Source organism: Sturnira hondurensis, unplaced genomic scaffold (assembly GCF_014824575.4).
Source record: "Sturnira hondurensis isolate 20B ecotype Veracruz unplaced genomic scaffold, ASM1482457v3 Scaffold0002597, whole genome shotgun sequence".
Taxonomy (NCBI): domain Eukaryota; kingdom Metazoa; phylum Chordata; class Mammalia; order Chiroptera; family Phyllostomidae; genus Sturnira; species Sturnira hondurensis.
The window spans coordinates 1,237,850-1,253,327 of NW_028075228.1; the positions used below are offsets into that span (position 1 = coordinate 1,237,850).

At 56.9% G+C, this 15,478-nt stretch overlaps 1 protein-coding gene across 4 annotated transcripts in view; it reads left to right on the forward strand.

The window, feature by feature from the left end:
- The window catches only part of CBFA2T3 (CBFA2/RUNX1 partner transcriptional co-repressor 3), a 97,436-nt gene extending 82,344 nt beyond the window's left edge, over window positions 1–15,092 (forward strand). For all 4 annotated transcript variants that reach the window (XM_037040167.1, XM_037040168.1, XM_037040169.1 and 1 more), the window contains 7 exons: window positions 758–939; window positions 1,607–1,827; window positions 5,783–5,868; window positions 6,505–6,703; window positions 7,177–7,245; window positions 8,752–8,942; window positions 9,925–15,092. In XM_037040167.1, coding sequence (XP_036896062.1) covers window positions 758–939; window positions 1,607–1,827; window positions 5,783–5,868; window positions 6,505–6,703; window positions 7,177–7,245; window positions 8,752–8,942; window positions 9,925–10,215 — 1,239 coding nt within the window. In that variant the 3' untranslated portion in view covers window positions 10,216–15,092. The remainder of the gene's footprint in view (window positions 1–757; window positions 940–1,606; window positions 1,828–5,782; window positions 5,869–6,504; window positions 6,704–7,176; window positions 7,246–8,751; window positions 8,943–9,924) is intronic.
- The last annotated feature ends 386 nt before the right edge of the window (window positions 15,093–15,478 follow it).

Below are 15,478 nucleotides of genomic sequence, written 5' to 3' on the forward strand. Positions count from 1 at the left end.
CGGCCGTTGTGCGTCATTGTTATGGGTGGGATCTGTGTTTGAATCCTGGGCTCCCCCCAACATACCATTCCCTGCTTGTGCCCTAGTATCCTTCCCAGGAATGTGGAACCCAGTCACAGTGTCCACCCCCAGTGGTTGTAAGGACCATGGGTGGTACACCCTGGGGCAGTGATACGCGTGACTGCTCAGAGTGGTACTGGCGTGCGTAGTCCAAGCTCCAAGCTTCACTCCAGGCCGTGCAGGGCTTTCCCCGCCGTGCACATGGAGTCTAGAGCAGGAGTGCTGGAGTCCTACTCCCCGCACCTCCCTCTGCAGTCAGCTGCGCGCAGGGCTGTCCCCTGACCCTCTCAGAGCCCTAGTTTCCTTCTCCAAACAGTGGGTAATGTGGTGCCTGCTTCCACAGGGCACAGGTAAGGAATCATTACTGTGAGTCCCTCCTCGTCTTCTCCAGATGCCATATGGAAAAGAGATTGGTGACGTGGAAAAGCCCCGGCCTGGGAGAGCAGGATCTGGGCGCAGGTCCCCTAGCACCCAAATCACTGTGTGCCCTGTGGGGAGGCACAGTCCTGCCTAGCCATCCTCCCTGCCCTCATACCCAGGTTGTAGTGGAGAAACTCAATACCCAGAGAGGTCATGCAACTTGCCCAATGTCACACAGCAAGGCTGGACATCAACCTCCCTGCCCGGTATCAGAGGAAGGCTGTGCACCCTTGTACCCTGACCTCTGTGAGCAGCAAGTCCCCTCTTCCCACCACAGGCAAACCTGCCCCTGCTGCAGCGAGAACTCCTGCACTGTGCCCGCCTGGCCAAGCAGACCCCTGCCCAGTATCTGGCCCAGCACGAGCAGCTCCTGCTGGATGCCAACGCCTCTTCCCCCATTGATTCCTCGGAGCTCCTGCTTGAAGTCAATGAGAACGGCAAGAGGAGGACACCTGACAGGTACCTTGGGGGCTTTCTGTGGCTGGGGAGGGAGACAGTGGAGAGACCAGACTTAACTCTGGTACCGAAGCTCTGCAGGCATCCTAGTTCCAGTGCTGAGGGAATTTGGGCCAATGCCATTGCTCACAGTGAGTGAGCAGGCTGGTAAAGTCCAACCTTTCCTGCAAGGTCCGCTGCACAGGCTGAATCTCTTGTGAGGCTGCTCTGTCAGGCTGTGGTGAGGCCTCCTGAGGACTCAGATGTCCCCCTGGGTGGACAAGGGAGTAAGCAGGAGGGGAGTTGGTCTGGAGAAAATTCCGTGGCCATTCCCTTTGTGCTGGATATGGACCCCAGTGTCTAGGAGCCTGAGGTACGCAGGCACGTGGGCTGGCCCTCACTACGGGCTCAGAGATGGGTTCTTGTCCTGCTGCCAGGAGAGGGTATCTCCCTCCCTTCATTCTCTCCACAGAGGCTCAGGCTTCGTGACCACTGGGCCTGGAGCCTGCACACCAGGGACGGGAATCAAGGCTGGGTCCACATGGACTGGTCTAATCTCTCTCTGTCTCTGTCTCCCCCTTGTTCTTTCTCTACCCACCACCTCTGTCTCCCTCTCACCCCTCCTGCTTGGACCTCTATCCACGGCTCCTGGTTCCGTGACCACTGGCCTCCTGCCCACTCTCTGGGCCAGGACCAAAGAGAATGGGTCAGACCGCGACCCACTGCACCCTGACCCCCTCAGCAAACGGCCGTGCACCCTGAGCCCCGCCCAGCGCTACAGCCCCAGCAATGGGCTGCCCCACCCCACGCCGCCACACTACCGCCTCGAGGACATGGCCTTGGCCCACCACTCCCGTGACCCCTACCGCCACCCTGACCCCCGGGAGCTTCGGGAACGCCATCGGCAACTCAGTGAGCAGTGCTCTGGGGGCGGGGTGGCACACGTGCACCTGTGGGGGGGGAGGGGTCATTCAAGAGCCACTGTGTGCACATGTCTGTCCTGGAAAGACTCAGGAAATGGGGAGAGAGAAAGGATTTGAGTGGGGAACTGGCCCCAGGGCCCAGAGGGCATCCCCACCCTGGCTGGGCTACTCCCAGAAGCCTCTGAGGGAGAGCCACCTTTCCCAGACCTCCCCCTCAGGGGGAGTTCCACATCCTCACCCTCAGGTCCCTAGAGGTCCCTTCACTCCCCAGGGACGTAGTTGTGGATGTCACCTGTCCTGGGGCCCCAGCTGGACTGAGGCAGATACAGATAGGTATTGGGCCTGGGGGACCTAGAACCACTCCATTTGAGGGGCTCTGGCCGTCGGCTGGGCACACAGCCTTTAGTTGCCCTTGGCCCTGCTCAGCTCTGTTCATCTCCTTACCGAGTCAAGAAAAGGGAGGCTGCCAGGCTCTACAGCTGGGGCAGAGGGGGGGCAGTAAATTAGGTTGCTGGGCCCAATTTCCATGTCGAGGGGGTTGCTTCCCACACAACACCCAGCAATTCTTGGACACTAGCATAGTGTCCTACAAGTGAACTCAGTTCTGACACTCTACCTGGAGATAGCAGCATTAGGTGCCAAACGTTTCAGTCCTATAAGACTGCCTACCCCCTTCGAATGCCAGTCACAAGTCCAGGCTGTCACCTGTGCTTCTGACCAACCAACTATAAATCAGAGGTTCCCACAACCTCCACCATGGTGTCAATTAATTTGCTAGAATGGCTCACAGAACTCAGAGAAACACTTACTCACGACAGGGCAAGGCGTGGGGGAAAGAGCGAGGAAGTTCCCTGTCCTCTCTGAGCATATCGCTCTCTCGAAATCTCTGTGTTCCTCAACCCAGAAGCTCTCCGAACCTTCCTGTCAAGGCTGCGTCACGCAGGCAGGACTGATTGAGTCATTGGCCACTGGCAATTGATTCACCCTCCGGTCCCTCTCCCCACCCTGGAGGTCATGGGTAGGACTGAAAGTCGAACCATCTACTCACACGGTCGGTTCTCTGAGCAACCAGCCCTCATCCTGTTCCAAAGTCACCTCATTACCATTAACCCAAGATACCATTTTCACTCTTTAGGCTTAGGAAATTCCAAGGGTTTGGGGAACAGTAAGCCAGGAACCCTGGATGAAGACCATGTGTGAGAGATGTATTTCGGTCATCTGAATGACCAAATATTTCCTACAAGTCACATTTCACAGGTGGGATACACGGGCCAGCCAGGAGGAGACCGTTTGTGGGCAGTTCTAGCATGTGAGGTCCCCACGTCACAGGAGCAGCAGCCCCTGCCTCCAACACATGGCTGGGCCCTCTGAGAGGAAGCGGGGGCACCCTCTAGGACTCATGAACCCTCACTGAGCCCCGCTGACCGACCGACCACACATGCCCCTCCTGCTGTTGGAGAGGTTTGAAAATGAACACAGAAATGCCATGTTCATGAGAGCATGGTCACTGAATGAGCTGTGTGGAGGAGGGTGATGGGGGAGTCCTGGGGAGTGGGTGGAGCAGGGCTTTTGTGGTGGGAGCGAGGGCTCAGGACTGCCCAGTCCTCTGAGCGCCAGTGATTCCCATTGGTCTGCCCTTGGGCCGGTCACAGGACCTCTGTGCCTGTTTCCTCCTCAGTTGGCTGGTTCCAACAGGAGTCTCAGCCCTCAGGGTCACGTAAGGACCAAGGGAGTTAACCTGGTGCAGAGTGGGTGCTGTGAGGCCCAGCTGTTATTGCGAGCAGTGGCAACAAGTCTGGGGTGAAGCACTCACCTCTTGCTTGCATTATTACTCTTTACTCAGTTGTTCAAGTGGGCCATGATACGTTCTGGTACCTGTGTGATCTGTTAGCACACCCACATCCCAGATGAGGAGGCTGAAGCCCAGAGAGCGTAATTGACGTGCCCAAAGTCTTCTAGCCACATCTACCTGACCACTGACCACTGGGGACAAAGAGATGAACAGGACCAGCCTCGATCCTCGGTTCTCCCCGGTGTATTAGGAGAGCAGCCTAGAAACAGACAGAGGCTCAAGGCCCCGGTGAGGGGCCAAGAAGCAGAGTCAGCAGAGATCTCACTCCCTACAGGCTGTCTCCTCACCCCTACCCTGGGTGAGCTCCTAGGGCCCCTGCCTAGGCAGCAGGTGACAGTGTCTGGCTCCCTGTGGCTGGGTCAGGCAGGTGCTATTCCCACCCGCTCCTGCTAATACAAAAATAGACGCCAGCTGTCCAACAGATCTCAACCACTATTTTGGTCAAGGCATTGGCGAAGCCCCCGGCTCTGCAAGCAACAGGGTAGGGCTGTGGAGAGCAGACTGTGGCTGCCACCTCGCACCCCTTCTGTAATCTGGGGAGGCAGTTTGAGTTTGTGGGGCCAGAAAACCCTTAGGAGGAGAGGAAGGCCTAAATAGACCTCAGCCCAAAAGCATCCATGGTATTGCATCACCCAACACAGGCAGGGGCACCCAAAACGGTGAGGGTGAGAGCACTCAGTAGGTCCAAAACCATAAGTGGGGGGCCATGGTGGGGACACTCAGATGCATCTGCCTTGGCATCTGCTTCACAGCTCACGGCAGTTTTGTTTCTTACTGGGGGAAGGGCACCCCATTGTTTAGTCCCTGCAGCCATACCAGCCAGCAGCTGAAGGCACAGCTCTGCTCAGCGTGACCTTGGGCAAACACGTCCCCTTCAGCAGTCTCAGGTCTCCGGTCTATGAATTGCAAGACAGCAGAGCCTCCTTTGAGGTCTGTGCAGGGATGAAGGATGTAAAGCACTTGTCACAGAGCCTGCTTGTACCCAGGCTCTCCCCACCAACATGCATCCTAAAAATCTTCCTATGACCTCTCCCCAAGATAGGCAAGGTAGGGGAACTAAGGCCCAGAAAGGCTAAATGGTGGTCCCAGGACCCATGGGGAATGGTCCTCAGGACTACTGGCTTCCTGGCCTCCTGTCTCCCAAGAGACCAACCACAGTTGGACCAGTTTACTTGAGACCCAGCAGATAAGCTGGCGCACTTGCTGGGCCACAGCTCAGCCAAGGGGACACAGAATGGGGCCCACCAGCTCTGCCCTGTGGACTGACACAGCCTGTTGGGAGTTGGGAGGGAGTACCGAGACTAAACAAGAAAGCACCTATAATTACTAAAGAACCAGAGGTACCTGGGGCTTAAGGAGTTCTGAAGGCCCAGGGGTACTGAGGAAGAGGGTCCTATGACCTGAGTTTTGATGGATGCATAGGAGTCCAGCTGGCTGAGAGGAAGTGGCAAACCTTGGGCTGGAGCCAGGCAGTCATCACCTGGAGGCCCTGGAAGTGAGGTCTGAGGCAGCCTTGGCTGGCAGTAGGGGACAGAAAGTGTGACAACAGTGGGATTTGGAGGCAGGGAGGTAGCGGAAGGGTGGCCAAAGCCAGAGGAAGGGATGGGGACTCAGGTCTTTTCCTCCCAAGCCCTGAGTAGAGGCCAGGCCTGTTTATGACCCCCTCAGTGCAATGGGCAAAGGGCCAGTGCCTGGGGTCCACTTCTTCATTCTCTCTGTCTTACTCAAGGGGGCACAGCATATGAAGGAGCCTAGGGGGGCACAGAGTGGGACTTGCAGGAGTGTGGGGTGGGGCCTGGGAGCATGGGGTGGGGCNAGGGAGGTAGCGGAAGGGTGGCCAAAGCCAGAGCAAGGGATGGGGACTCAGGTCTTTTCCTCCCAAGCCCTGAGTAGAGGCCAGGCCTGTTTATGACCCCCTCAGTGCAATGGGCAAAGGGCCAGTGCCTGGGGTCCACTTCTTCATTCTCTCTCTCTTACTCAAAGGGGCACAGCATATGAAGGAGCCTAGGAAGCACAGGGTGGGGCTTGCAGGAGTGTGGGGTGGGGCCTGGGAGCATGGGGTGGGGCCTGAGCATCCACTCCCTTCCCGCAGCGGTCCACGGGTCACGGCCAGAGGAGGTGATCGACCACAGACTCACAGAGCGTGAATGGGCTGAGGAGTGGAAGCATCTCAACAATGTGAGTGTCCAGGCCCAGGCATGGGTGCCACAGCTACTCCAGGGGCTTTGCCCAACCTATGGGGCTGCGGGGACGGGAGCTCAGGTGGGCTCCCTCTTACTCTGTGCCCAGCTGGGAGGCACACAGTGGGGCCTTGGGGAGCAGGGGCAAGGCCTTGGGGAAGGCAGGGTCTGGGACCACGGGGGCAGGGAGCACCCATCTTGGCCCATCCTGGACTCCCAGTCAGCCCTGCAGAACCTTCCCTTCTCTGCTCCAGCAGAGAGTCTCCCAGAAGAAGGTCACTGGGAGTGGGGGGTGGGGCACCTCCAACCCCATTTCCAGGTTTATCATTGCCCCTGCTTCCTTTTAGGGAGAAAGCCTAGGCAGAAGATGTTGGTCCCCAGGGAGGTAAAGGGGTAACTTTTTTGCTCTGGTCCATGGGGCAGACCATCCCTCAGGGTTGGCAAGCAGGGCCTCAGGCTCCCTGCATTCACTTAAGCCTCCCCCACGTCTGGTTCTCTCTGGGGAGGGAGCAGTGGGCTGTCTCCAGCCCTGCCCCAGCCGGTCAGGGGTCTTTCCATGCAGTGGGGCCGGCCAAGGCCTCACAGTGTGGGAAAAGGTCCCTGCGTGCTTAGGTGACCTGACCACCGTCCGCAGCTCCTGAACTGCATCATGGACATGGCTGAGAAGACACGCCGGTCACTCACTGTGCTGCGCCGGTGCCAGGAGGCTGACCGCGAGGAGCTCAACCACTGGGTCCGGCGCTACAGCGATACTGAGGACAACAAGAAGGGCCCCACAACGACCACCACTCGGCCCCTCGGCAGCTCGGCCGCAGCAGAGGGGTCTCAGCTAGGTGCGTGGTGGTGGGGAGGGGGGCAGAGGGAGCAGATGGAGTAATACAGAGAGTGGCAGGATGGTGCAGGGGACCCTGCACAGTACCTGAAGCGGGTACCCAGGGCTGAGGCAAGCAGGGCTCTCATACAAGCTCTGCATAAAACACCACCCAAGGCAGTCTCACTTGAAAAGGGGGCACCTTGTTTGCTCTGCAAAAAGATGCTGCTGTCCTACTAGGAAGCCCAGACTCAGAGCTCCGGGGGCCTGCAGGTCTCCTCGCATCCCCTGGATAATGATCATGGAAACCCAGAGAGGCTCCCAGTCAAATCTGAGGTCCATCCATCCAAAGCACCTCCTTTCTGGACACTGCCCTGCCCACGCCCTAGCAACTGATACAGCCTTTCCACCCATGGGCACCCTGGACGGCTGCCGAGCACACACACTGTGGCCCTGTGACCCCATCCTGTGTGTGATGCCGCCCCTGTGTTTCAGACATACGTCGGGAGTTCATGCCCAGGACCCTCTCCAGTTACATGCCCGAGGAGATCTGGAGGAAGGCTGGTGAGTGGAGACGAGGGGCTAGGGGTGCAGGCCCAGAACCCCTTGCCCTCTCTGACTGTCAGGAACTTCTTTCTGTCTGGGGTGGGGGGTGGCTCAGCTGGGCACCCAGCGCAGGACAGAGTTCATGGGGCTTCACAGGTGGGGCTCACGGAGGGGTCACAGTGCACTTAGTACGACTGCCACCCAACACCTGCCAGGGAACAACAGCACGCTCAGTAAAACAAGCAGGCGCTCACGTCCGACACACACACAGTGTGCAAGATACTGCACAAATAAGAGAGGCACCTAGAGCTGGAATCTGTGGGCCTTCTGGGCATAGTTGAGTGAGGCGGCAGGGGAGTGCCGTGGGTCATTCATTGCGCTGTGGGAACAGACTGTGGGGAGGGGCTGAGCCGAAGCTAGAGCCCATGGGCAGCAAGCCTCAGGCCGGTGCTCAGAGGCGGTGGCAGTGCAGAGAAGAGGCGGGATCCCAGATGTGTTTTGATTTGTGGGTGGATTCAGTGTGAAGTGTGACTTAGAGGTAGACAATCTCAGGATCTCGAAAGTCAGAGCACCTGGCCCAGAAAGCCAGGGTCCTAGCTCAGAGGTAGAGGCTGAGGGGCCAGGCCAGACAGGCAGCAGCTGCCCAGATCGAGGCAGGGAGCAGACCTGGACTGGAAGACAGGACTCCTCATTTCCCTTGGCCTCTTCCCTTCACATCCATCTGGCCCACAGCAGGGCCCCATGGGACTCTTGGTGACAACCATGAGGAGCTTGGGTAGTGACACGGGGGCAGGTGGCTACAGAGGGCACTGCCAGCAGCTCAGCACACGGTGTGCAAACACTCAGATGGGAGGCCTAAAGGACATCTTTGCCCCTTAAATGGGGGCCCCACTTAGTCCTACCACAGCATCTCACACAGCATGCTGCAGAGCAGTGCTGCCAGGTGAGCTGAGACAGGCAGAAAGGCCGTGAGGGTGGTTTAGTAGCGGGTGGGGCCACGTAGTCCCCTGGGTCAGAGGGCAGGGTGCAATCTGAGCAGGCTGTCTGACTGCAGCGAGAACAGTGGCTGGGCCCTCAGTCGTGAACAGGCAGCAGTGGCAAGTGTGGGGAGATAGCAGAGGGCTTTGGGGGGAAATTACAGTGCATAGCCCTGAACGGGCATCCTCTGGGCTGTTGCCGATGGGCGGCAGAACAAGGCAGACTACCCACAGGGCAGAACAATACAGCTGTGGCTCCCAGAGTGGGTGCTGAGACTGGCAGCAGCAGCAGCAGCACTTGGAACTTGTTAGGAATGCAGATTTTAGGGCCCTCCCAGGCCTCCTGCCTCGGATCTGCCACTGCACGCAGGAGTTCGAGCGCACTGCAGGAGAGGATAAGCTTGGAGACTTGCCCCATGATGATGCTCGCACACCCCTATGGGAAAGTTCCTTTGTGCACAAGCCCCATCGCCAGGGTTATGGGTGGAAGGCCCAGGAAACCTGGGTAGGCTGGCCCATGTGACCATGGGCACATATCCTTTTGCAGAGGAGGCAGTGAATGAGGTGAAGCGGCAAGCGATGTCTGAGCTGCAGAAAGCCGTGTCAGATGCCGAGCGGAAGGCTCACGAGCTCATCAGCACGGAGCGCGCCAAGATGGAGCGGGCCCTGGCCGAGGCCAGGCGGCAGGCCTCGGAGGATGCCCTCACTGTTGTCAATCAGCAGGAGGACTCCAGTGAGGTAGGGGCCCCCTCCACAGCCTGAGTCCAGGTCCAGGGCTGCTCTGCCCCCTGGGTGGCCCTGTGAGCCCTCAGGGCCTCATAGCCTGGTTAAGTGGGTCCTGTGGGTGTCCCCATTGTACATATGGAAACTGAGGGCTCCGGCGGGGGGGGGTGGGCAGTAACTTGCCCAAGTTACTAGGTCAGCCTAGGTCAGCCTAGGAAGTGGCAGAGCCCTTATTTGCATCCAGGCTTGCGGACACCAAAGCGCATGCTCTCTCTAACCTGCGAAAGCAGGAGGCAAGAGGAGGGTGTAGAGACCCCAGGTGGCATCTAAAGCACCTCCTCAGCTCCTGACACAAGTGCACATGCAGGAGAGTTTGACATTGTTGTCATGCTGGTATTTGGACGTGAGGCCTAGAGCATTTCAGGCTGGAACTGCATAGGGAAAAGGGTGGGGTGTCAGGCAGGGCTAATAGCAGTGATACCTGAGCACTCCTGGAGGAAGTGGGCCAGCATGCAGGGGTCAGGGAACAGTGCCATCTCGGGAGGGGGCAGCAGAGACAAAGGCCTGGTGGGGGCTGGGCAAGCTGGACCAATGAGCATTGCAGGAGACCGATATGGTTGAGCAGAATGAGCCGGGGACAGCAGGAGGTGTTGGAGTCTGAGAGGCACCTGGGCCCCTCTCTAGGGGAGGTTTGGGCTTCCTGTCTCATGACCAGGGGCCTTCAACAGTGTCCCCACCCTCCTCCTACTCACATGGCTGGAGTTGTGCAACACAGCAGTGTGAGCCCACTCCCCCAAAATGCCCCAGCCGAGGGGCCGTGTCCACCAATGGTCACCAAAGGCTGTAGCACTTTGGGGTCTTTTTGTCTCACTTGACACCTTGGCTGGGTCCAAGCCAGTTTGTTTAGAGGGTATATTTCCCCATGCTGCAGCCAGGCTGAGTTCTCTGGAGGGGCCCAGCCCTAGCTTACCCCAACCATTTCCTTCCCCCAATCCAGAGTTGCTGGAACTGTGGACGCAAGGCCAGCGAGACCTGCAGCGGCTGCAATGCAGCACGCTACTGCGGCTCCTTCTGCCAACACAAGGACTGGGAGAAGCATCACCACGTATGTGGCCAGAGCCTGCAGGGCCCCTCGGTGGTGGTGGCTGACCCGGTGGCAGGACAGCCGGATGCCACCGTCAGCTTGGGCCCCTGCCTTCCCACGGGTGCTGCCAGCCCCAGCGAAGCTGGCTCCACGGGGCCATCTCGCCCAGGCTCCCCCGGCCCACTGGACGCCGCACCCCGCTGACCCCTCCCAGACCCGCTGCTCAGCCCACAGACATGTGCCCACCAACCCTGCCTGGCCCCGGTTGCCGGATGCTTCGCCGGGTCCTGGGAGCCCGACCATTGGAGTCACTGCTGCTACTGCTTCTCTCCAAAAGAAAACACAGAACCAACAAAAATTGCATTCAATGCAACTTCCTCAGCTACCTGATGATCTCACGCAACAACCTCTTCCAGCACCCTCACAACCTCCCACTAAGCTTTAGACAGCGGAGCAGAGCGGACACCAGCTGGAGAACCGCGGCTTGTCCACTGCCCTTCATCCCCCCTCTCTCTCCTCCCCCCCCCCAATTCCTGTCTTTATGACTTTCACACACTTTCTCTTTAATGAAAAAGAACTTAATTATTTGGGGGCTTATATTTTCAGTGAAGAATTTTGGGGGATTTATGGAAAAAGAGCTACTCAGAAATGGACAAAGAAAACTTTGGGGGTTTCCCCTTCCTGATTAAAAAGGAAAAAAGAAAACTGTTGTTTTATAGCCAGAGATCTGAGCCTCTGCGTCACCGAAACTACCCCAGGGGTATGTGGCCGATTCGGTGAACACAGTGAGAAAGACTTCAGTTTCTGACCCGAGCATTTTTGGTTTCAGGGTTTTTTTTTTCCTTTAATGTCAAACTCTTTGGCTTTAAGTAGAAATCCAAAAAAATTTTTTTTAAAAAGTAAAGGAAGCATACTGTAAACTACCTTGCCAGCTAGCCAGCCAAGGATGCCGCACACACCTCTGCTCCAAAGGAAATCCAAAAAGCAAACAGGAGAAGTCAAAACCCAAAATTTGTTTCTCAACTGCCAAAGGATTTTTTCACCGTTTTACTCCACTCTTGGGTTTGTTCAGATGTTGGTCTTTTCTTTCGATTCTGTTTTTAGACTTTGGGATATTGAGGTTTGGAGGGTTTGCCCAACAAGAAGCAACTTTTGTTTCTTTTCAACTAGACAGCAGCACCTTTCTGGGCTCAGGGTGGTGGGCCTTGTGGCCCTCAGTGCCCCACCCACCGCAGCGAGGCGGGCCCAGCCCTGCGTTCTTTCCGCCACGTGGGCAGGGGAAGATGCCTCTGTCTGTCCTCACGCCCTCTGTGAATTTCCATCCCATTTCATTTCTTCCACTTGTGAAAAAAAGTGCTAACGTGTCCTTCCCAGAGAAAGCATAATTCAGAAACAAAACTGTGACAATCTTTCGGGTTGATTCCTGAGTGCTTTTCAAAGTACAAGGAGGCAACAGCTGCACCTGCACCAACTGCTTCTCCGTGCTTTCTCCTCTACCTCTCCTCCCTCCTCCATGCCGTCCGCCCAGCTCGTCTTTGCCCCCATACGTCACCCACCCCCCGTGTCCCCTGAACCTACTCTTCTTTCTTCACACTTTTGCAGAAAAAGAAAAAAACTACAAACAACAGTCCGCCCTCTCCACACCTTCTGAAGACTTAGTCAGCTGTGTATGACCTCACTCTCTGTCCAGCTGATCCTCAGGGGGAATGTCCCCTCACTCAGTCCCTGTCCCCCTACCCAACACAAGTCCCCCAGCGATCTCAAGGAGGAAATAAAGGAGTGAGGAAATTCTCACGTGTCCTCAATGGGAGGACAGATGGCAGCATGGTCCTCAATCTGGTGTTTCCTTACATCGCTGTGAGAAGTTCCCAGGACTGGAGTGCAATATGGAGAGTGACCAGCTACTGAAACCGGGGTTCCTGGGGGCCCCACCGAGAGGCAAGAAGTCGATAGTGTACGTTAATGTGAATGTATATAGTCCTTGCAGAGGTCCAAATAATGATACTCATGATGATAATAAAGAAGAGATGTTTGCCAAATAAAAAAAAATTTCAGAGAAACTGCAGAAGTATGTAAAGTGTAGGAAACCGACTCTCAGAGAAACCTGAACTGCGGTCCCACGGGGAGCAATGGGTTTGTGTGGTTCCCGCCATTGTTTACAGAGTTGTAGGAATTCGCTCTGTGAGTCTGGAAAAGAAAGACCCCATCTGGCTCCACCTACCAGGTGCCATCTCACACCCCACATGACAGTGAAAACCCAACTCTGAAATAGACCTAACTCCGAGGTAGATCTATCTTATCCTCCAGAAAGTTCCCTATCCCAGCCACCATCTCTGTTGCCTGGAGCATGGGCCCATCAGCCTCTCAGAGGTTTGCTTTTGTGGATTTCAGAAAAGCAAGGATCAGTTTGGGGTTGGGGCTCTTGAGACTGTGGAGGCCCGCCTGTTGTGTTCCCAGCCTGCTGTTTTTCTCTCGTGTAAGTGTTGAACCCATTAAAACTGTAGCTTTGGGTGTGCAGTGAAGTGGGTTTGCCTCCTTGCAGGTGGGCGCTTTGGACTCTGTTCCCACAAGGTTGTGCCAGTAAACGGGGTGTCTAGAGAGTGTGTGCTCTGGTTATGCTGGGGGCCTGGGGGAGAAGGGTTAAGACTCCTAATCACTCACATCCCTGCTATCTGGAGTTAGGGGTGAGGCCGCCAGTCTGAGGCAAGTCATGGAGGAGCCCCTCACCTGGGCAGGCCTTTGTTTCCCTTCCCCTTGCATGGTCCCCTTTGGGGACAAGCAGGTGTGCCAAGGACACTAGCATGTTGACTGGCTGGCAATGTCCAGGCCAGACCAACCTGCAGGGTAGGACTATGGGCTGAGGGCCTGAGGCGGGGCAGCCCCTCCCACCCCAGCTATTGGGAAGAGGGTGCCCTCAAGCCAGCATAAAAGACTTCCTGGTATGGTTCTCACATCCCGAACCCATATACCCAGAAGCACCCCCTTGTGGGGCTGCAGAAGCCTAGCACGAGGGGCTGGCCACAGGCCCACGGACAGAACCCCTGCCAGCTGAGAGCAACCTCAGGAACTCGAGGGCAGCAAAGTGGGGTGGGGCTGGCAGGAAGGAAACCAGGCCCAGAGTGAACGGGAGGGGGGTGACCTGATGAACGCCGCTCCTCCAGTCCCAGGGACTTCTGAGGGAGGCACTGGAGCTCCCCGTCCATGTTAAGGGAGCTGGTGTTTGTCGGTCACGGTGCTCAGGCCCCATTTGGCCAAAGACCTCTTAACCATACATGGAATCAGTAGCTCTGAGGGGAGGACTAGTGACGCTGACCATGAGTGTCCACGCAACACCTGTGTCTGCAATTGGAGTGCCTGCCTTCCTTCTGCAAAGAAGGGATGTAGCCTCCTGCTCTGTCGGAGGCCAGGCCATCTGGATCTGGTACCTCCCAAGTTTACAGATCACTGACCAGGGGCGTGGTGGGCTAGGGCCTCCTCCCCACAGGTAACCACCAAGACCCAACATGCAGGCAACCCAAAAGCTCTATGAGATGCGGCTGCTGGAAGCCCCCTTCCCCACAAATCAGACCAAAATGGCAGCTTTACCTCTCCTGTCCTGGGGCCAAAACTGACAGGAAGGCAGCAGCCAGAGGCTGCAGCCCACAGGTGGGGGACAGCACCCTGGTGTGTGACCCTTAACCTTTCCCATCCCCTCCTCTCACCATCTCTTTATTTTCTGTCCTACCCTAGATGCAGGCTGGTCTTTCTCTTAGGATGTGTCACCACCCCAGGGTGGTGTCTGGGGGGTATTTTGTTTGCGAAGACCAGTGCCTCCCATTCCAGGCATGGACAGGCTGGCGCACCCCAGACCTCATCAGAATGGAGAGGGCTCCTGTTCCCATGGCCCACCAAGACACGGGAAGGCTTGGGAGTTACCAAGGGCAGAAAGGAAAGCTGGAGAAAATCTGAGGGGTCCTGGAGGGCCTGGGCTGTAGGACAAGAGAAGCCTGCCTCCCACGAGGGGGCCACCCTGTGGGCTCGGCAAATGGGGTTACTCGTTGGGTTCAACAGCAGAGGGAGATGGATGGGAAAGGGGCAGGGCACTGTGGGTTTTGGTTTCAGCCCAGCAACGTGGTGGAAAGAGATCATCTCAGGCCCTCACATTCACCTGTTTGCCATCTTTTTCCAAATATATTCTCAAAACGACACCAAAGCCTTGTCTCTGTCATCCATGCATCTTGCCTGACCCAGCTCACTCTAGCAACGAGTCCAGCCATCATGCTGCCCACTCCCTCACGCCATGGAAAATGATTTATTGATCCTTTTGTTTCCTCAGTTCATCCTTCTGACCTATCCAGTCACCTGTCTGGCCACCCATTGACCCACCCCCCCATCCACCCGCTCACTCACCCTTCTACTCATCTGACCTTCCATCTGCCGCCTATCCACGCCTTACCCATTTATCCACCCATGTACTCACCCATCCATTGTTCTATCCATCCATTACTCTATCCCAGCTGTCACTTGATCCCCTCCTCCCCCATTCATCCTCTGACTTATCCCCCTGCCTTTCCACCATTCACCCTTAATACACACCATGTGTGGGTCTGTCCATTCATCCTCTAATCCAACCCACACAACCATGCCTTGGTCCATCCACCCACCCACCTCTGCATGCACTGAGCCCAGCAGCACCACGAACCCCCTCTGAATTCCCAATCTTCCAGGGTGCTTTGGACCCTCCCATGACCTTGGCTGCCCTAAAGGAACCTGCCTGTGGGCACGGCCACCCCCTCCCAGTGCCCCAGTTGTTCCAGTCCTGCTCCAGAGACGGACAAGTGTCTGTTGCAGTCATTATGGGCAGACTGGACCAAAGTCCTAGCAATAGCTCTGGCTAGTCAGCACCTGCCATGAGCCAGGAGTGTGGGTTGAGAGGTAGCCCATACACCTGCTCAGGACCCTGTGGCCAGAGCCATCAAGTCAGGGTGACCACATTCCCTGACAAAACCCCATCATTGTGGGGTGGGGCTGCCTCTCCTCTCCTTGCCTCCAGGGGTCACTGCACCCAAGGAAGTGTCCCCAGGAAAGGACGGGAAGGGAAAGAAAAAACCTAATGCTGGCCTCCCCCCAAGACACCAGCTCCTGGAGGCCCTCTTCTCCCTGGTGCTCATGGTCACACTGCCCCACTCCTTCTCGCATCTTCCATCCTGGGGCCCTGGGCAGATGGGAATTCACTCCTCAGAGCTCTGGATGATGCAGGAGCAGGCCCTGCTCAGGCTGAATTTGGCTGCTGGTGGTAGGTGTTCCTGGGAACCAAGAGGCCCAGTAGAGGCCCCCTGCCCAGCTCTCCCCAGCAGCCTGTTTCCACAAGCCCTCAGGCTGCCATGCAGGGCATTTTCCAAAAAATGGGGGGGGAGGGGGTACCAGGATCAAGGTCCTGGATCACACCTCTGCTGGCAGGAGAGGAAGGAGAAAAGGAAAACAGAGG